Genomic DNA, 22,056 nt, shown 5'->3' with positions numbered 1-22,056 from the left:
ATTGGAATGCATGCATGTTTCTCAATAGCTGACAGGAACTAACATTTTAATAAGGCCTGGGTTACAACATTGCGAACTATTCTTTGAAAAGGCTCAGCTATATCGCATAAGTACAAATCTCATACCCTGAAATAGACGGTGCATAGAAGGGACTTTTTCTTATTAGTCTTTTGGGCACGGAGTTCAACTTCTACGTAAAAGTAATTGATAGGATGAATACTTTGTATCGTATGGTGTGTGGCTCTCAAATCTGTATTGACAATGGAGAACGGGGGGTGAACAACCCTAATTGCTGCAACACCATCATCTCTCCCTGGTGTCAGTGGCGATGTCCCGTTCTCATCCTGTCTGCTGCGACAAACCGCGCAGGTGATTAATGAGCTGATTGCCGTCTCATTAAGGCGGCGTGTGATGTGAATTTTGGTGCCATTAACTCAGCTATTATCATTTGTATCCCAGCTCTTAGTGCCGCTGAGCCTTATGGTGGGGCCTCATCTCTGTTTAAACGGAGATGTCTCATTTGTCTACCGCATCTCATTGCTACTACAAAAGTGTACCTCGTTCACGAACCCGGTCTGCCCCCCCCCCCCCCCCCTGTTTGTGTGCAAGTGATTAGGAACAAGGGCAGCAGTGTGCTCACTGCAGAGCTGTTGGGGCCTGTGGGCCTGAGCCCTAGTTCACCCTAATCTAGGTTATCTGGCTGTAATCCCCTTAGCCCACTGTCACTCTCTCTTTGTACCGCCGCTGGGTGGGCTGTCTCCGCAGACGGGGTTCTTTTGGTCAGTCTGCTCGCACTGTCCACCCTTGAACATCATCGCACCCACACGCACCCGTTCTCAGGAAACACGTTTTTGAGCGACCGACCATTTGAAACACTCGAAAATTTGTTTTGTCGAAGACGCCCAAGAGGCCATGGCCAGTTATTCAGGAACAGATTCAACAGAGGGGGTTCCCGGTGCGTCCAGTTACCCCAGGAAGATACTGGACTACATGGAAGGCTTCCTCATCTCAAAGGTAACACATGCCAACTCATTACCTGAGGTCATTTATGCTCGTTAGTTTGATTTTACAGTTTATAGAGATGGCGTTAACTGAGACGTCGTGCGGCTGCAGTTACGATCACTGAGGAAAGAGAACAGGCTGGAATTATTTTGTTTATCTGTGAAGTATGCTGACACGACATCAGAGAAACATGTCAGATATGAGCGAAAGGGACTGGCTTCCTACGTCTCTTAATAGAACAAAGTTCAATCGTTATGTTCCAACGATCCCAAACTTTGCTAAAGTGACTAAATCGCTCTCGCCTCCATCCCTCCGGTAGACACTGTTTACGGCATGTGAGCTGGGGGTCTTTGACCTGCTGCTGGCCTCAGACGGCCCCCAGTCTGCGGAGGAGATTTCCCAGGCAGTAGGCGCCAGTCTGGACGGAACGCAGAGGCTCCTCGCCGCCTGCGCCGGGATGGAGCTGCTCACCGCCCACCACAGGGACAACGGACAAGGTAGGCGCACAAACATCCGAACCAAACCATAGATTTGGATTCCAAGGTATTAGGTGGAAACGTTTTCCCCGTTTGGAATGCATTCAAGCACAGTGAGAAGCTGCAGCAGAGCTGTACGTTTCTCATTCGTAAAGAGTTCAGCGAGGTTGTGCTATGAAGTTATAAATGATGGAAGCCAACATTTTAATAATGGCTGGTTTTAAAAATAGCAAACCTATCCTTTAATTATATAAAACATCTAGTTAAATGTAAAATCCTGGGGGAAAAAAGCAATAATATAAGCTGTTGTTTTCAGAGACATTTCACAACATTTTGTTTGTTTCTTCTTCCTTCCTGTGTCTGTTTCTTGCCTTCATTTTTTTTTTTTGCATTTCTCAGCCACAGCAGTCTCAATAATCAACATCCCATATTGACCGATACAGGGAATAAAGCAAATTTACATTAAATAGTGGACAAAATGTTATCATCAGATGATATTTCTTCCACATGACATTTGCGTCATTGTGGATTCCCTCATCGACTCCCTTGGTAATCGCCATCATATCAACGTAAATAAAGTGTTTGCATAAGCATCGTATGTTTTGACGACGACACCACTTGGGCTGTTTACTGGTGTGTGTTATGCCTAGTATACACCAAAGGCCACTCAAGTCCCAGACTCATTTTTAAGATCTTAAAGAGAATCTTAGGGAAATCTCTCCGTCTTGACGGTTGTTAAGACAGTTCTTCCGTCACCGGCCGTGGTTTCATCAGGTTTAGAACTTTCCCCTTTCAGGGAATAAACCATCCCCCAAACTCCCCCATCTTATCTTATCTTATCTTATCTTATCTTATATTATCTTTAGGGGTAAGATAAGTATGTGTGTTCGAGAATCCCAAGAAGTCTGATCCCCCTTGGATCACTGTCCTGGCTAAATCCCATCGTGTGCTCACCACTGGTCCCCCCAAAAAATATAACATAACATGAAGACATAAATGCATGAATAATGTCTTTGGAAAAAGTGATGAAAAATTTTCATCACTCTTTTTTCAGAGATTCAACTCTTTATGAGTGACTCAGTAAAAAATAATTTTCCGACTTCGTTCGCGATTCAGAGACAGAAGAGTCGTGTCCTGAGTTTGGGTCTCTTGGGTCTTTTCGGGTGAGATTGGAGTCTCGGTTCAGCCTGTGTGACCGGCTGCAGTTGCCTCTTTTGCCAGAGTGACTCACGACTCCCGAGTCGTTTAAAAGATTCCTTCGTTACGAGCGAATCGTCTCACGACTCCGGCGTCCACACTTTGAAAGTCTTTTCACTCATCCCGCTATCAAGTTGCGAGTCTCTCTAACTGCCTTCTGCTTTGTGTCTGTTTCGTCATTCGCTGTCCCTTCTCATTTCCCAAATTCCTCCCCCTTTTCTCACTCTTTCCCCTCACCCCCCCGGCTCCAACCCCTGCACCCTGACCCACATAATGTTCTCTTCCTCTCTCATCCACCGTCACTCTCTCTCTCTCTCTCTCTCTCTCTCTCTCTCTCTCTCGTGGTCCATCTCAGTGGTGTACAGCAACACGGCGGATGCCGGCCTGTACCTCACGCGCTCCAGTCCGGTGTCCCTCTACCACTCTATCCAGTACAGCTCCAGAACCATCTACCTCTGCTGGCACTACCTGACCGACGCCATCAGGTTGGTCGCCGCACAGCAGAGCCCTTTCAATCCACCGTCACTAACTGTTAGATGTCGTGTTTGCCCTCTTGGTTACCCTGAGTTGTTTATGCTATAAGTTATAGATGTATATGTGCAGCAGGAGAAGGAGGACCCCTCGTAAAAGCCCGACAGACAGTTTTTCATTCATTTGGAAAGTTGACGCGAGTCAAACTTTCAAGGATTGCTCTGAAAAGTTTGCAGCTAGAGTGACGCCAACGTGCGCAGAACGCGTGGAATGTTGAAAGACGGAATAGAAAAAAAGATAAATGCCATTGGCCATGGTTGAAGGTGCTGTTTTAAAAAGGAAAAACGCTCAGTTTTCTCATGCTGACGTGTGTCCTCTCCGCGTCTCAGAGAGGGGGGCAACCAGTACAAAAAGGCTTTCGGCGTCAACTCAAAAGACCTGTTCCAAGCTCTGTACCGGTAAGATGGACACACACACATACACACATACACACACACACACGCTCATGCACACAGAAAACAAAACAAGATCAAACAAGAATTTTTCAAAATGTTCTATTACATTCTTAGCACACACACACACACACACACGCATGTACGCACGCACACGCACACACACCCACACACACACACACGCACATTTCGCTAGCGGTGCATGTGAGTCGGGAATGACAAGGGGGGACGTGAGGAAGACCTGAGGTTATGTGCAAAGATGAGAAACGACCTGAAAAGGGGGAGGAGCAGTTGGGGGGGGGGGGGGGGGGGTAGATCATGAATATATTTATCCATTGTCCTTGAACACCTGCTGATCAGCAGTTTTCAAGTTTTACACATGGCTCGCTCACAGTTTTTGCATCTGTCCGTCCGTCCGTCCGTCTGTGTCTCCGTATAAGTCTGTCGATCCGTCTGCACTGCAGGCGACTGGAAGAAAGAAGTAATTGGAATTTGGAAACGAGAGCAATATAAATGTTTTGAATTTAGCAGTTGAAATTCCCATCCTCCCACCTCCCAAGACATGTCCCATTGCTGCGCATAGTGTGCATGTGTGTGCGAGTCACCCGGTTGTTTGGACTCTATTCAAGGTGTTCAGATACAGAAGATGGACGGATGGATGGACACACGGATGAACAGATGGATGGACGAATGGATGGATGAAGGAAGAAGCAATGGACAGCCGGGGTGGTCCGTGCCACTCTTGAAGTATCCGTCGTAGCGTTATGGTTTGATGATTCAATGTCCGGTCGGATGAGTCAGACTCCTTGTTTACTTGTAAGCCGTTAACCCAGCCGTGCGCTGCACACTGCACCGGAATAATTTTACGGCCACCGCTGCTGTCCACAGCTGAATTCAGATTCTTTGTGGCAACGTGTTCAAGGAAAAATTTGTTTCTCACCAGTTTTATTTGATTCATACTCGAGATTCGTCCCCTGATAGATTTATTGATTGATTGATAGATACTTTATTTATCCCCTTTATCAAGGGAAATTGCAATATAAATAATAATTAAAAAAATTAAATAATAATAATTATGCACAATATAATATTAACTATGTCGAAAAGCAATACAATAAGAAGGTATGAAAAAAGAAAATGGTATTACGATACGGAACATTTGGAAAATATAGTTAGCTGTAGGCAATAAAAAAACATCTGCCAATTTACGCTAAATCTAATGATAAACAACAGATATAACCTAAAAATAACAGAAAAACATAAAGATTTTAAAATACAAAAGAAAAATACCAAAAAAAAAAGGTCATATCCAAAAACAAAATATACAGTCCTCTACAATAACTTGATGATATAAACAGTGATGCAGATGAATGTACAATAAACCTGACATTAAACACAACCCATACACAGTAAACAAAATGTTAGCAATAAGCTAGACAATAATATTATATATACTATCTATATTTTCCCCTTTGCAATCGAAGAGCCCCTGTAGAACAAGCAGCCTGAATGAAAAAAATACAAGTAAAGTGAAGTGGGCAATGATCCATAGCTTCATAGACAGCATTTCACTATGTGGTGTGTGTATGTATTGTGTCTGTAGTGTGTGTGTGTGTGTGTGGGGGGGGGGGGGGGGTCTGTATTCTGTTGCAGTAGCAACAGCAGTGTCCCCAGGCTATTTGGTTTTCTTGCAGACACACACACACACACACACCCGCACACGCGACCATGCTGTGTCGCCATCGGGAGTAGCTTTGTATTGGTAGAAGTCCTACTTTTCGCTCTGGGTGGATGCAACCAACTAGGATTCAACTGAGAGTTACAGAGAAAGTGGGTGCGTGCGTGCGTGCGTGAGTGTGTGAAGCAACATGGAGCATGTACCTCCCCGGGGTGACAGCTCACAGAAACTTTGAAAAATAAACAACAGTTTTGCCTCAATAGAGCCAGACGGCAACAGGATATAACAAGCACGGGGTTTAACTTTTATCTTAGTGTTTCCAGCACTGGCCTGTAAACACAAGCTGCATGCAGGGGGCCGCTTTCAGTGAATCAGATGCTACATACATTTTCTCAAGTCAATCGCGTTCCATTTAACTACACACTGGCTTTCTCTTGTGAGCCAAGCTTTTCACTTTTCACCTTGTTTCACATAGCATGTCCATAACTGACGTTGAGTGACAAATCATATATGTATATATATATATACTGTATCTAGGTATTCATTCATTCTATGATACAGCCATAATTGTGATCTAGACTAATGTAATTCATGAGTGTGTGTGTGTTTGTGTTTGTGTGCGCTTGTGTGGGCAGATCCGACGAGGAGATGGTGAAGTTCATGCAGCTAATGAACTCCATTTGGAACATTTGCGGCACAGACGTGGTGAAAGCCTTTGACCTATCACCTTTTGGCACCATTTATGACCTTGGAGGTGAGTGCATTTGTTTGTTTGTTGTGTGTGTGTGTGTGTGTGTGTGTGTGTGTGTGTGTGTGTGTGTGTGTGTGTGTGTGTGTGTGCGTGCGTGCGTGCGTGCGTGCGCGTGCGTGCGTGCGTGTGTGTATGGGCGAAATATCAGGTTTTAGGTTCGAAGTCATTAAAATTTAGGGCGAACCACCTCGTTAATTACTCTTTAGGCTTTAGTCCTCCATCACAACAGATATCCTGTCGCTCAATTCAGGCCTGTTAAACTACGTTGACGCCGTATCAACCCAACACTGAAAAAATGAGCTCCTAACGACTCCAAACTGCATAACTTGTGAATATTACTTCTCTGGCTCACCTTTGGGCGCTCCTAGTCTTTGGTTGGTGGGGGGGCTTGGATTTGCCCAGACTTAGCCAAAGGATTAAAGTCCAATCAGCCGATGGCTCCGGGTTCTCAGAGGACGGCGAAAATGTCTACTTTGTGAAATCGGTTTGTTTCGTGAGAACGGCTGATTACCGGCATCAAAAGTGTCGCGCAGAGTTCCGGTGTTCCCCTATGAGACCGGACCTGCAATTAAAGGAGGATTTACAAACACATTTGACGTGACTTAGCGAGAATAAAGGCGGAGAGATAAAAGTTCAGAAACTCATGTTTTTTTATGACCTTGCTCGCTTTTGAGAAGCCGATCGAAAAACGGGACGCTTGGTGATGCATGGCCAGGCCTTTTTACGAAAATAAGCCCTGCGAAGACAAACAGAACAACAGCATTTCAGAACAATTGGGGTCAGAACAAAGAATGTTAATAGCATTTTTCATAACAAATTTCAGTGCAAAGACTTGATTCGTTAGATGGATGGATGAAAGAATAGAAGATGGTGTTTTCTCCTTTTCAAAGTCAAGGTCAAAGGGAGAAGAAAATCAATCTAAATGATCAGCCAGCCGGGTGGAGAAGAGAAAATTATTTTATAATCTTCGAAACAGTCCACAGAACACGTTTCTAAAATAAGGAAGGATCTCTCGAAACGTGTTCTTTTAGAGACATGAAAACATGAACATGTCTGCTCCCTCTAAAAAAGTGAAACAATGTCATTTCTTTTGCAGTGTGACCTTAAAAATGTCTTTAGTAGGGGCAGCAGAACTTGATATTTATAATGTGCAAACCACATCTTCACGCCGCTGTTACTTTCCCCACCAATGTCCAATATCTATCCAGTTTGCAAACACTCAAAAATATGCAAAAATATCATCACATGCGGCTTGGCAAGAATTACAATCCAACGTCTCCTCCCATGTTGTCTGATTCTTAAAGATGTTCCCTGGCTCCAAGTGATGGGCCTTAATTATGCCCTAGAGAAGCTATGATGCAAGAATTGCATATCGAGACCTTCCTGAACTCTGTTATTGTATTAAAAGTGCAATCAATACTATTTTTTTGTTTACTCTGTCTTCTCTCTCTTTTTCTGGAGAATCTCTCACTGTCTGACAAGCCACTGTTTGTTTAGTAATTCTAAGAGGAATGAATGACTGTGTCACATTGAGCGTCCATTAGGGGGAGCTGTATAGTCACTTGTTGTTCCTTTTCTTTGCTGTCCTTTCTCGACCCCCCATTCTCTCTCTCTCGCTCTCTCTCCCTCTCTCTCTCTCTCTCTCCTGCACACACAAACTCTCACACACACACACACATACACACATACACACACACACACACACACACACACACACACACACACACACACACACGCACGCAGGCACAGAGGAGGTGCACAACAGCCCAAAACAGGAATCTCATGCTGAGAGTGTCACGTTGAATGAAGGGTGTGTGTGATACCTAATGGCCTCTGAGACCTTGGGGTTCAAGGGAGGAAGGACAGTAGAGGAGACGACGAAACTGCCACGGAGAGCAATGTCTTGAGTCTGTGCTTGTGCTCATGCACCTACGCAAGTGTTCATACATTAGTGTATCTTCAAAAACTGTGTGTGCGTGTGTGCGTGTGGGTGAGAGAGATAGCAGGGTGAGTGGAGGGCGACGCTGCAGTGTCCCTACTGTGACTTTGTCTCTCACAGAGCATCTGCTGTTTGTGCACACACCTGCTGCTTTTGGGGAGCGGCGGTAGGGGGTGTCTCTCTGCCTGCCTCTCTGTCTCTGTCTGTCTGTCTGTCTGTCTGTCTGTCTGTCTGTCTGTCTGTCTGTCTGTCTGTCTGTCTCTCTCACACTGTCTCCCTCTCTGTGTCTCACTTTCCCGCCTCTCCCTCTCACCCCGTCTCTCTGTCTTGTCTCACTCTGTCTCCCTTAGAGCCTACATGGCGCTCGGAACCTGTGCTTTGTCTGTCCATCTTGGCTAGGTCTGTCTCTCCATGGGCTCCTTCATCTACACCTTTCTGTTTACAAGCTATTCCTCAATACGGAATGAGTTACCAATAAGGAATTCATTATCTCATTGTTGACCTTTGTAATTAAAAGTAAGAGTAGTTAAGTGCTGTTCATCATTACCAACTGCATTATTGCAAGCTGTGAAGAAGTCTGTCTGTTTGTATGAGTATGAACAGTCCTCGCAGTTTGCACGGTCTCCTCTGGTTTGCGTGGCTTCCCTCCCACCTCTCAACCTCTCAAGACATGCAGGTTAGGCCGACTGGAGACTCTAAATTGCATGAAAGTGTGAGTGCCTCCAGGCCTCCCACCCAGAACCCGACCAGGTAAAGGTCAGGTCCGCCCCCTGCACACCTCAGGCTATTGCAGCTATTGTCTTTGTGACCAGCTGAAGAGAGCGCCAGAGATCAGGGAGGTGAAGTTTATTCCACTCAGCCAATCAGCCGGAGAGCGAAGGGGTTCCGGGTGCGGGTCAAGGTCCATCGCATGCCGGTTTACTTCTTTGCCCACATCAGAGATCAGGGGAGCCGGGTTATGCAGTCTTTCTTTTCTTTGTCGGTCTTTGACATTCCTCATCCCCTGACCCCTGTGGACCCTGTGTTAGTGTTTGATGAACGAGCGAGAATCGGTGTGTTTCAAGATTCAAGATTCAAGATTCAAGATTTTTATTTGTCACATACATATACATACTTCCATACATATATGCAGTGAAATGTAATGCAACGCACCCGGTGATAGCACACAATAAGTCCTAGGAAAAAGTACAAAAATAAAATAAAATAAAAAGTAGAAAATTCCTTTCTAATAGACCGACTAACTGACTCCTAAAACGTAATACAGTAAGTGGAATACTTATAGAATAAGATAAAAAATATATAGGATAAAATACAATAAAAAATAAATTGAAATAAAATGGAATAGGTTGAAGGAATATGCCTATGTATATACAGATATGTGCATTTAAAGTGGCATGTGAATTAAAGTGGCATGTGAATGTGAATAGTGTGAGGTAGTGTTTGTGATAATACAGCACAGTATACAACAGTACGCAGCAATACGGCATCACGAACAACCCTGAACAGTGACACAGTATGCGGTACAGTATGCTACATACAGTACAGTAGGTAGTGGAGCCTAGTGCATGGCTCAGTTAGGACCCCTGGTGAGGTCAGCGTTGACAGTTCTAATGGCTTGAGGGAAGAAACTCCGTCTCAGTCTCTCTGTTCTCGCTGCGTGACTGCGGAGGCGCTTGCCTGACCGCAGCAGCTGAAACAGTCCGTTGTTGGGGTGATGAGGATCCTTCATGATCCTACGGGCTCTGCTACTACACCTCCTGGTGTATAACTCCTACAAGGGGGGGAGGGTAGTTCCAGTGGTACGTTCAGCTGAACGCACCACCCTCTGCAGGGCCCGCCTGTCCTGGGCAGTACAGTTCCCAAACCAGGCAGAAAAAACATGTCCTGTGTGTGTGTGTGTGTGTGTGTGTGTGTGTGTGTGTGTGTGTGTGTGTGTGTATGTGCGTGTGCGTGTGCGCGTGGGCGCGGTGTGTGGGAAAGATGGTTAAGTGGCAGAATGTATGGGCTGAATACCAATTCCTTCAAACACAGCATGCCTTGCTAGAAAGTTTCCTGACTGTCTGGCCTAAAAACACAGCGATACGTATTCAAGAGGCCTTGACAGGAGCTCTTTCCCGGCCGCACTGTGAGGCTGTCAGGATGCGAGGCTTTGATCCTGTATTCCACTCCACTGCCCCTACTCAGTCATTCAATCAATCCTCTCTCTCTCTCTCTCTCTCTCCCCCTCTCCCTCTCCCTCTCTCTCTGTTTTTTTTTAAATTATACTGAGCACTGGATACTGACTACAATGATGCCAAAGCCTAATATCATCACAATTTCTTTTGAAAAGGGCGCAGCTCGTTCTGTCAGACAACTTCCACAATTCCTCCTGTCCTACCTGCTTTGCGTCCTGCTTGCTTGTCATCGTGTGGAATTCAAGAAGAATAGTTGGCCACAAAAAGGCGGAGACACTGTAGGCTGTTGTCATGCTTCAAACCAAGAATATTACGCTATATATATATATATATATATATATATATATATATATATATATAGTCGCGCAAAATGACGAGATTACAATGACAACAACTCCATCCAAAGAATGGTTTGTCAGGTTTGGAGTGAATCTTATAATGTTTTACAAGGCTTCCATTTTTTTTCGTTGGCGTAGCTAAACCTACAAAAAGGAAAATTGTTTCCAACCGGACAGAAAAACAAGCCACAGGTGTAATCATTTTTGCTTTCAAACTCAGCTGAGAATGCGAGATCAGCCTGCAAGCCTCCCCTTGCACCCACCTGTTGGGCTCTACTCTTCTATCCAATGGAGGGATTCAAACTCAACTTTCCAATATCTCTGGCTCATTAAGCATGCCTGTGTTTTCTGTACACCTCGCAGGGAGTGATGAGCAGTAGAGCCCAGACACCAAACTCAAACCATGCATTATAAATAACTTAATTTTAAAGTAAATCGAAGTCTTTAAATCTAAGTGTCTGTCAGAACTGAAGTTAATGTTAATAAAATGGTACAAAACAAAACGTGACATATGATTATCCAAGCTGCCACACCCACTCACCGTGAAATTATACCATTTCTTGAACCAAGTCTACTGAGTGAGTCAACTTTCAATATCGAAAAATCGTTCACCTCTTTTGACCGGTCCTTATTTGTTCATTTGCTCTCCAATATTGATGCTAACTGGCAGCCTAGGGTTTTTGAGAATCTGCTTTATTTATCACTGGTTTGGCATTAATATGTTGAATGATCAACAACCTCCAAACACAATTTTTTTTGTTTGGGTGGGGAAAAAATAAAATTCAATTAGAGGTGCAGGTGGACTTGGAATGGAAAAACGTATCTCCTTCTTCTACCAATACAAAGCAGGAAGTGATACCAGATTGTGGTAGGCTTTAATCTTGTTTTGTGTTTTTGGCGATGACTTTGGGATATCAATTCTTCTAGAATTGTGAGCAAGCTGTTAAAAAAAATTAAAGGCTCTCTAATGAACTCAACTTTTTAACTCAGCATGTTACCGTCCTGTGCCCCTGCTCTACTCTCCATCTTTCACTCCCTTCACCCCCATCTTTCGCTCTCTTTTAAGGCTGCAGCGGTGCATTGGCTAAGCTCCTCACGTCGGCCTACCCAGAATGCACTGTGACAATCTTTGACCTCCCACAAGTGGTGCGTGTATCCAGGGAACACTTTGTCGCTGACGGCGACCCCAGGATTGACTTCCAAGAGGGTACGTTGCTGTATGGTCAGGGTTGAGCGGAATCTCTGCACACCCGTCATCACATGGAGTCAGTCTCACACGCTCTGCTTGTGACTCATGCAGCGCCAAGGACAAATGTCATGCGAGTTCATGCATGTCACTGAAGCGCCATCCGGATTGTAACTGGTCAATGGAAATTAAAATTGACAATTCCTTGTTTTCTCGAAACAGCCCTGAGGGTGGCTAGTGGAGTTGAAGTTGGAAAATTCCAACGTCTGTGCGTCTGTCTTTGTACTCATAGCGCTGTGCATTTGTGTGTGTGTGTGTGTGTGTGTGTGTGTGTGTGTGTGTGTGTGTGTGTGTGTGTGTGTGTGTGTGTGTGTGCTAGGCAGTAGTTGCTTGTGCGAATGTCTCTGCATACATCAGTTATGTCAAAGTCGTTTGAATTTCTCCAAATCGGCCTTCTAATTTTGTTTGAGTGGGGCTAACAGAATCAGTGTCATGTTACTGATAGCATTGTCGGCTTGAAGAATAACCACATGCTCAAGTATGAGGATGTCTTAGAAGGTACAACCTGATTTGCTAATGACATATCTGCACTTATGTGTGTGTGTGTGTGTGTGTGTGTGTGTGTGTGTGTGTGTGTGTGTGTGTGTGTGTGTGTGTGTGTGTGTGTGTGTGTGTGTGTGTTGTTTTATTTGTGTGATTCTGCTTGTGTGTGTGTGCAGGGGACTTCTTCAAAGATCCACTGCCAGCAGCCGACCTCTACATCTTGGCTAGAATCCTCCACGACTGGACGGATCAGCGCTGCATCCAGCTTCTCACTCGGGTCCACCAGGCCTGCAAGCCAGGTGTGTGTGTGTGTGTGTGTGTGTGTGTGTGTGTGTGTGTGTGTGTGTGTGTGTGTGTGTGTGTGTGTGCGTGTGCATGTGTGCACATGCATGCGTGTGTGTGTGTGTGTGTGTGTGTGTGTGTGTGTGTGTGTGTGTGTGTGTGCGTGCGCGCGTCTGTGTGTGTGTGTGTGAGAGGGAGAGGTAGAGAGAGAGAGATGAGTTTTGAGCATGAAATTAGATGGCAGATTGTATCCTATAATACGTCTGAATCCCAGAAAATTCTGTCCTTCCCGACTTTGATCAAAGACACACACACACACACACACACACACACACACACACACACACACATTTTAGCATTGAGCTTCTTTATCATTCTCTCTGCGTCTCTCTGCGTGCAGGGTTGGGTATCATTAGGATTTTACGGACTCCGACTGATTGTTTTTGTATTGATTCCCTTATTGATTCCTACTGTATCTATGACCACAGGTAAGAATACTACTTCCAGCCTTGGTACAGTTTATTCAATCATTCCCAAAAGACATTGTTATTGACATGCGCACTGGTTTTCTCCATCTCAGAATTACTTTCTGAATCACCGAAGGTCCCTTCAGGACATCACACAGACTGCAATAATCTAGTTTTGTAGTTTAAATATGTAAACATGTTGGTATTCATGCCCCCCTTTGTTTTTGTTGTGTTTTTTTTTGCATGAGGCACCTATTGTCTTTATTTTTATTCACCTCGACACCGAAAGCGTCGAAAGAGGTGGTTGTGGAGTTTTTCAAGAATCACCCAGCTGGTCAACATAAAAAAATATATATAATAATAATAATTGTCATTGTGGTTATCCATTAGCTCCTGTGAAATTTAGCACTCTCTGAACTTGATCCAAATTGGAACCCATTCTTGACACTTGTAGGACTCATTCTATTTTCATGTAGGAATTGGATCGGATTGAATTGAGCAGTTCCCAACACCCCCAACCCACGGTACAGGGACAAAAGAGAGAGAGAGGTCTCATTTTTTCCTTCTTAAAAGCCTCTTCCAATTTGGAATGAGTCAGGATTTCACATTTATATACACCTTATTGTATACCTCTTTTATACCACTAGTCTATTCAGAAATTATGCGAGAAGAGATGAATTGATTATTAAATTTGTCTCTCTTTGTCTAAGATTTTTTTATTTTTTTTATTTTTTATTTTGCTGGGCATACAACAGAGTATTTGTATGCCATTGCATCCAGGACAGAGTTAGTCTGCAAGTGGAGTTCAAGTTCTCAACCTGCAATGCAACTATTCATTCATTCTTAAATCATCAAGAACTGCTGCAACAACTCTGTCCTGTGGATGCCCTGTAGAATGACAAGAGCACAGTTTTTGGTTATAGAGAACCACCACCAACCCCCCTCTTTGCAGAACTATTTATCATGTTTGAGTCTATAAACAACTGATAACTACTCAAAGAGGAGGAGAATCACCACGGTGAGACAAATAAGCATAGAAACAAACAACATTTACAACATCTTTGTATAAGATTTAAAGTACATAAAGTACCAATTTCCATCAAGTATTTGACAGTTTTCTCTGTTGAAGGCCATGTGCTGAAATGTGTTGCTTTAGAGCAGTGTTTCCCAACCTTTTTTTTTCTGCCACAGCACACTTTTTAAAATGAAATAATCTCACGGCACACCACTATCCTTGACCACTAAAAACGTCAGAAACTTCTCAAGCTATGCTTATTATTATGGCCTACTAATCGTGAACCATTCATTCACAGCGAAAGATTCTGTCATATGACTCAGGTTTCGGGAGCAACTCTGACGAAAGAGTGAATCTTCGACTCACAAACTGAAAATAATTAACTCTCGTTCATTGTTCAGGAAGTCCTCAGTCAGTCACCGGGCATTGTACCAACTTAATCAACTGAACAAAGAGTCGGAAAATTGAATGGCTTGCTTTACTGAGTGGATCTCAAAGAAGATTCGAACCTTTCACCAATTCAAGTTCTCAACACTTTCCAAGTGAAACTTGTGCCGATGAAGACAGAGCTGTCATTCTGGCTGGAACTGGTGAATTAGTGCAGCCTAGCAATTTTGATCTTGCAACACTAAAACAAATTTATTGTTTTAGTGGATTTCAGAAGGGGGTGGGATTTAGGTCGGATGAGAAACCTTTTCAGGGCACACGCAGTGAGTTCTCATGACTGGTTGAAAAACGCTGGTTTATAACAAATAAATAGTTTGTCTCACTCTTACCGGTGTGGCTGAAAACCTTTTGTTTTTAAGTCTTCCTCATGATGATTCCAGCCACGAGACAAATCTCTATACCTCTCCCCCTCACACACACACACACACACACACACACACACACACACACACACACACACACACACACACACACACACACACACACACACACACACACACACACACACACACACACACACACACACACACACACACACACACAATGTTCATACTTGAAGTAAGGACACCCACTCTGACCCCCAACTCTCCTTGAAACCCGCTGAGCTATACATGTTGTTCCTCCTCCTCTTTTTCCCTCTACCAGGGGGTGGCGTGCTGCTGGTGGAGGCTCTGCTCCGTGAGGACGGCTCAGGCCCCCTCACTGCTCAACTCTACTCCCTGAACATGCTGGTCCAGACCGAGGGGCGTGAGAGGACGGCCGGCGAGTACCAGGCGCTGCTTTCCGCCGCCGGCTTCAGCCGCGTCCAGGTCCGCCGGACGGGGAAGGTCTATGACGCCGTACTGGGACAGCGGGAGGGTTGATGCCATCGAAAAAAGTAGTGAATAGCAAGTTTCTTGTGTTGTGTCCATCAATACACCCAAGAATTGTGATTCTCGTTTTTTTGGTTTGTTTGTACAGTACGAATTTTCAAAGTAACACTATGGATATTTTAATTCTTGGCTGATTCACACATCCAGTTCCATCCATTAGGTTGTACCTTCGGCATTCTATTTTAAACCTGGCCCTTTTCAAAATAAGATTGAACATGTTTTTTTTTAGGGCTTGAACATTTGCTCCATTGGACTGATGAGTGTCTTAATAATAAAGCAAAAAGTATTGTGAGGTTGTGGTATGAACATTTATAAATGAAGGGACAACAACATTTTGATAAGGCCTGGGTCAGAAGGTATGCTTTATTGTAGTAGAGTACTTATAATGCTGTATTATTATTATTATTATTATTATGGTTATGTGTCTTAATATACATGGATTGGTATTTGAAGCCTTTTTTTTATCATTACATATGTATGATAGTATCTCATTTGTGGTCTGAATGTAGTTTTATGACCATTCTGCCCTTACTAGGGTGCTATAAAACTGGCTAGCATTTTATTTTTTAGGGTTTTTACTGAAAACTTATTCAAAACGATGTTTCTACAGATGTATCACAGCCATGCCACAAGTTCACATCGCACGTCATATACTTGTTCTGAGTGAACATGGGAATGAATTACAACAGAAAGCCTCCTGATGAACATCAAATCGGGGGGTAGAGTGTAGTATTTGCATTGGCTGACATTTGAAATTCCTTACATATTGCTACAGTAACAGTGGCGGTATCATCTAATCGAACCCTACATGATTGATCCTTGAGTAGGCTGTTGGAATAGGTACCGTCTACGCACTGGTGCTCTGGGTGAGCTTTTTGCCATCGGTTCATTAATTAGAAGCTCCCTCGCTCCTGTATCTCCCCTTCATGGCTACCTCTCTTTAAGCCCCTCTGTCTGAGCTCCACGGCCTGCACCCTCCTAAAGAGCCTTGTAAAGCTCCCCCAGCGCCATGTTCTCTGTAATGCCGAATGTTACCCATTAAATCTTTTTCTGATGGCTCCAACGGCCTATCTTCCAATTTTTCCTTCTGCCTCGCTCTCTCCTGTCTTTATTCTCCGCACCTCCCTGAGTATTTAAGATAACCCAACCTTTGTGCATATTATTGCACTTACTCTCCATTTCCTTTCCACTCAGTCATTCCCTCTTTCCTTTCCCTTTGCCTCGCAATCATCTCTCCTTCTCTCCTCTCCTCTCCTCACATGTCATATATTACCTTCCCTAAAAGTAATTATGACTTAAGCAGACTTCAAAGGGCACCGAATTAGAATTGCTGTCAAATCCTTCCGGACAATCTTTCGGCAGTGAACGAGAAGGGTTGATGAGTCTAAGCCCGCACAGCCAAAGAGAGCTTTGACCTGCGCAGAGCGCCAGACAATCATTTGGTATAATACTGTTGCTTGTATTAAGCTAGCCAACATTGTGTACAACACAAGGTCTTATGGAAAGGTTACCTTCCATCTGATCGGCGGTGGCTTCTCTCATAATAGATTCAAGAGGTTTATTTGTCACATCTTGAATCTTAATAGTCAGTGAGCGTGCAGCAAAATAAAAAAAGTGCACATTCGGTCTTTGCCACTATGATTTGGTTTGGTTGGTTTGGTTTAGACCTACGAGCAATAACAAAAACATGCAATGAAGTTATAAGTTATGAGCTTCTTGCCACAGTTTTATAGCAGGGACAGAATAGCCAGTAAGCTCCGATTGGGAAGATGACTCTCAGGGCCATCTGCAGTATGTAGCATTCAAGTTCAAGTTCAAGAGATGAATTTGTCACATACATATACATACTGTCATACATATATGCAGGAAAATGCCATGACACCCGGTGATTACGCACAATAAGCTTTATAAGCTCTAAAAATACTAAAATGTGCGAATCTTTAGATTAAATTCCATTAAAAGAAATATGGCTTAATGCATGTTTGAAATATGAGGTATTCCTTTATGGGCTTGTCACCCTATCTGTAACAGTTTATTCCCCCTCTGGCAGAGGCCCCATGCAGCCTGCAATTCTGCACGGAACTATCTCCACATTTAGCTACTTTATCTCGGCCCTGTCACCTCCCCACCCCCGCACCCCCTTGAGAAAATCGCATGATCGTCAATGATTTAGAGCCTCAGTCAGTGTTTTCTGCTGCAGCAAAGGAGGCCATACATTTTCTCCCCTTACTGTTTCACTTTCAGTTACTGGTACATTTTCAGGAAGCTACGGCGGGTCCCATTAATTCCATGTTAATCCACTGTTGCAGCTCCACTGGCCAGGTCAGTCACGGGGTCTGCACGGAGCCGTATGGAATTTCTCTACTTTTGGGCAAGAGAAAGGCTGTTTCTTCTTCTTCTTTCTTTCTGGTGGGGACGACCCAAGACACACAATGAAGGAGACGGAGATGGTTGAGGTGTCCAGTGGGAAAATAACCCCCTGGGATCTCCGTGTCCCTTTTTATTACAAACTTCTCTTCATACACTCTTTCTCTAGCTTCCACTCACACCAGGGGCTCGCCTCATTTCCCTTTCTCCTCTCCTTCCACACTCCCCTGGGGAACAGCCCCCTAGACACCTGGGGCAATTACCTACTATCCTAGACACCTCCCCTCCAATCAGAAGAACATATGCAAATTATAACAACCCACCAGTTAACTTGAACCCCATCCCCCGACAGTTGTAGACACACAGCGTTGCACTATCAAAAGATATTTATGACAGATTACTATAAAGACATTTATATACCTCGATAACTGGATAACTGCAAGACTTGTTTAGCATCTGCCGAGATCATAGGACATATTGTGAGACAGTCTAAACAAGATCAACATGTTGTAATGTAATTTATAAGCAGAAATCACAAAGATTGTTTTATATATTTCACCCATTAACTAATAACGGCATTGCCGGTCAAACTGTTTGTTAAAACTCCAAGTACTTCCTCTCTCTACGACAACATCGACACGTCTGGGTCACTTTACCACGTAGCTGATGGAGTCAGTGAAAAATGACACTTCATACCGTACACGTGCCCGTACACTGCGCTAATGTGCTTAGTGTATTTCTACCGTTAAGTATGATGAAGTCTAGAGTACATCCCCCGCCCCCTCCGCTCCGAACTTTCTGCTTTGTTATGTGACTGTTGATCTGGCGTGCAATACAAAACAACACACACATACACACAAAATAAAATGCATTAGAGATATTATGTCTGTGCACACATTTTTGTGTAACGGACGTCAACACGCGTTTGTGTGTGTGTGTGTGTGTGTGTGTGTGTGTGTGTGTGAGAGAGAAAGAGATGGTAGTGGAACAGTAGCCAGAAACACACAACATACCTATTTAACTCTTTTTTTTTTGTTTTTGTTTTTTTAACCTGTGCTGTCAGCATGCTGGGCATACAACACAGGGTATTTGGATGCCCTTGCATCTAGGACAGAGTTAATCTGCAAGTGGAGTTTAAGTTCTCAACTTGCAATGCAACTCTTTATTCATTCTTTAATCATCAAGAACTGCTGCAATAATTCTGTCCTGTGGGATGACAAGAGCACAGTTTTTTGTTATACAGAGCCGCCACCAATCCCCCTCTTCGGAGAACTATCTTACCGTGTTTTGGTCCAAAAACAACTAGTCACTACTCCAAGAGGGGGAGAATCACCACAGGGGAGACAAATAAACATAGAACCAAACAACAACATGTACATGGAAAAACATAAACATAGAAACATCGGACGACAACATGTATCGACAAAACAGAGCTCACTAATTCGGCATGTGGCCTCTTCCTGTCATAGTAATGACAGTAAATGAGGGCGAAAAGGAGAGGGATGTAAACAGGAGGGTGTTGAGCGTGTGTTCTGTGTGTGATGTGTGTGTGTGTGTGTGTATGTACGAGTGGAGTGTCCACCGGTGAGTGTACAGGACTTGTCCCAATTGGTTCTGGTGTATAAGGTTGGTATTATATTGTAGCGCCTATAAAAAGAAAGGGCCCCAAAGCCCCCTGCCCTCACCACTCCCGGAACCAAGAACACCCGCTGCAGAGAAGTCGTGCAGTGTGAGCAAATGCCGACAGCCACCCCCTGCACCCCAACCCACACCCACGACTTCAAGCGGCCTCCTAAGGGCCCCGGAGGGCAACCGGCATTCCAGGAATGGAGTAAAGCATTCCAGGAACCTGGCGCAAGTCGCCAGGACTCAAACCCAGCCGGCAGGGGGCCCACCCGGCCACACCAACCCACCAGCGCCCCACCACCAGAAGCACATTGGGGCAGGAGCATGACCGGCAAGATCGCAGCAGCCCGCCACAATCCCTACCCACATTGCTCGCACCCCAACCGTCCCGCAAACCCTAGGCCTATTGTGAGGTGTATGTACTGAGTAAGAGTTTAAACATTGGGAGAGATAGGCGAAGCACTACCAGATCAATGCAGGGGTCCAGCAGTCCGGGCAGTGGCCAGAGGACCCCACCCTGGACCCGACCGTGCCCCAGCGCGCCCCCCTCAAGTAAGTCAATCTTGTGTTTGGATACTGCCAATAGTTTTTCCATTGAGATATACAGTATTCTATTAATAAAAGTAACCATTGGGATGTTGTGAGATTATCTCTGTTTATCTCTGTCCAATTTAGTAATATTATTTTCTTGACAATTGTGAAGGCGATCTAAATGGGTTGGTGGTGTTTGAGTGGTGGGTCAACTGAGGAGACGTCGCTGAGGAGACATACAGATGGGGAGACTGGAGTGCTGTGACCCAGAAGGGTTTATAGCTTCTTGTTGAAGTTGGTCCAGAATGTTTGGATAGGTGGACAGAGCCAGATGCATGAGAGTAGTCATCTCTGGTATTAAGGGAACTGTGAGAATAAATGTCTTTATCCACGAAACCCATTTTGAACATTTTGTGTTGGGTGATATGAGCTCTGAGACTATTGGTCTCTTTTTAACCAGAAAATAATTATTATTATATAGTTGTGCCAGATTGGAGTGATTTTGTTTGGTGATGTCTCACCATCCATGGCCGAATTCAATCTGCATCGATTTACTTATAAATTGAAGATGGTTCACTAAATAGTAATGTCTGAAGTTAGGGGCTGCTAGGCCTCGACACTCTTTGTTTGTAGTGTTGCTTTAATTCTCCGTTTCTTGTATTTCCAGTAAAATTTATTGATTATTGAGTCTAGAGTATTAAACCAATTTACTGTTGGTTGGACTGAGGTCATTAAAAATATATAGTTTATTTTGGTAGTATATTTATTTTCACTCCTGCTATCCTACCATTAAGTGAGATGTGTAGGTTGTTCCCTCAAGTGAGGTCTTCTTCAATGGATTTGAGAAATGGAGTAAAGTTAAGGGTAAACAAATATAACAGATTGGTGAGATATAACAGATTGGTGAGATATCAATAGCAAGGTATCTAATGTTGCCCGTTGTGATGGTTAAGGGAATTATCTGGGTTTCAGCATTCCAGCTGTCCCCACTGAGTGGTAAGACAGTGGTTTTAGTCCAGTTTATTGAATAGTCTGAAATGGCTCAAAATTTTGATATAAGATAGAACACTTCCAGTAGGGATGATATTGGGTTCCGTAAATATAACAAAATATCGTCTGCATACAATCAAATTTTGTGAACAGAGATTTCTGTTTGTATGCCAATGATATAACTGTTTTGATGGATGGCCGCCGTGGAGGGTTCAATAAAGATGGCAAATGGTAAAGGGGAGAGGGGACATTCTTGTCTTGTGGCACGTTGTAGAGTGAGAGGCTGTGAAGTGTAACCATTGGTGATGACAGAAGCAGAAGTTGAGTTGTACAGAATTTTGATCCATTGAATGAGTAACTCTTCAAAGCCAAATTTGTTGAGGGTGGAAAAGAGATATGTCCAATTAACTCTGTCACATGCTTTTTCAGCATCTTAAGATAACAGTATTTAAGTTGTTCCTTTGAGATATGCTGATCAGACTGAATAAATGGCACAAATTGTGTGTCTGCCCTTGACAAAGCCTGTTTTGTCTGGGTGAATTAAAAGTTGAATAACTTTTTCAATTCTGTTGGTTTGTGTTTTACTAATTATCTTGAAATCACAATTAATTTGGCTTATGGGTCTATAACTGGAGGTGATGGTTCGGTTGGGTTTGAGCAACACTGACAACAGAGTAGTATTCATGTGCGGAGGCATGGTGGAGGTTGACTTAATCTCCATAACCATTTTGATGAATAATGGGGATACAAGTGGCCAGAAGTGTTTATAGAATTCCTCTGGGTAGCCATCTGATTCAGGTGATTTATTGTTGGTCATAGAGAAGAGAGCTTTCCTGAGTTCTTATAGAGTAAGTGGTTTATTTAATGTGGTAGCCTGTTCTTTGGATAGTTTAGGGAGGTCGATATCATTGAGGAATGAGTTAATGTTTGATATTTGATTCATTATTTGAGTGATATAACTTATTATAAAAGTCTGTGAATATTTTATTGATGTCTTGTGGGGTGTGTGTTATCCTACCCTGTGGATCTTTGATGGCTGTATTAAGTGTTTTTTCTCTATCACGCTTCAATTGATTGGTAAGAAATGTACCTGATTTGTCAGTGAATTCAAAATAATTCACTCTTTATTGTTGCATGAGGAATTGTTTATTTTGATGAATGATAATATCATATATTACTGTATTAAGTTGAGATGTAATTGCTCACATCTCATTTCGGATTTGCTCAGTGGGTGAGTGGACTTGTTGAGAGT

The 22,056-nt window shown here is 43.7% G+C and overlaps 1 protein-coding gene across 1 annotated transcript; it reads left to right on the top strand.

Annotated features, from left to right (window-relative positions):
• Positions 1 to 912: 912 nt before the first annotated feature.
• asmt (acetylserotonin O-methyltransferase) lies at positions 913 to 15,281 on the top strand (the record flags this gene model as incomplete). The annotated part of the gene is made up of 8 exons (XM_080019507.1): positions 913 to 1,014; positions 1,322 to 1,499; positions 3,031 to 3,160; positions 3,536 to 3,604; positions 5,912 to 6,030; positions 11,545 to 11,685; positions 12,384 to 12,506; positions 15,064 to 15,281. 8 exons carry the CDS (start codon positions 913 to 915, stop codon positions 15,279 to 15,281), a joined length of 1,080 nt encoding a protein of 359 aa, XP_079875633.1.
• Positions 15,282 to 22,056: the final 6,775 nt, after the last annotated feature.

This window comes from Zeus faber (assembly GCF_960531495.2).
Source record: "Zeus faber genome assembly, chromosome: 18".
Classification (NCBI taxonomy): Eukaryota; Metazoa; Chordata; class Actinopteri; order Zeiformes; family Zeidae; genus Zeus; species Zeus faber.
This window is presented reverse-complemented; position numbering and strand designations above follow the sequence as displayed.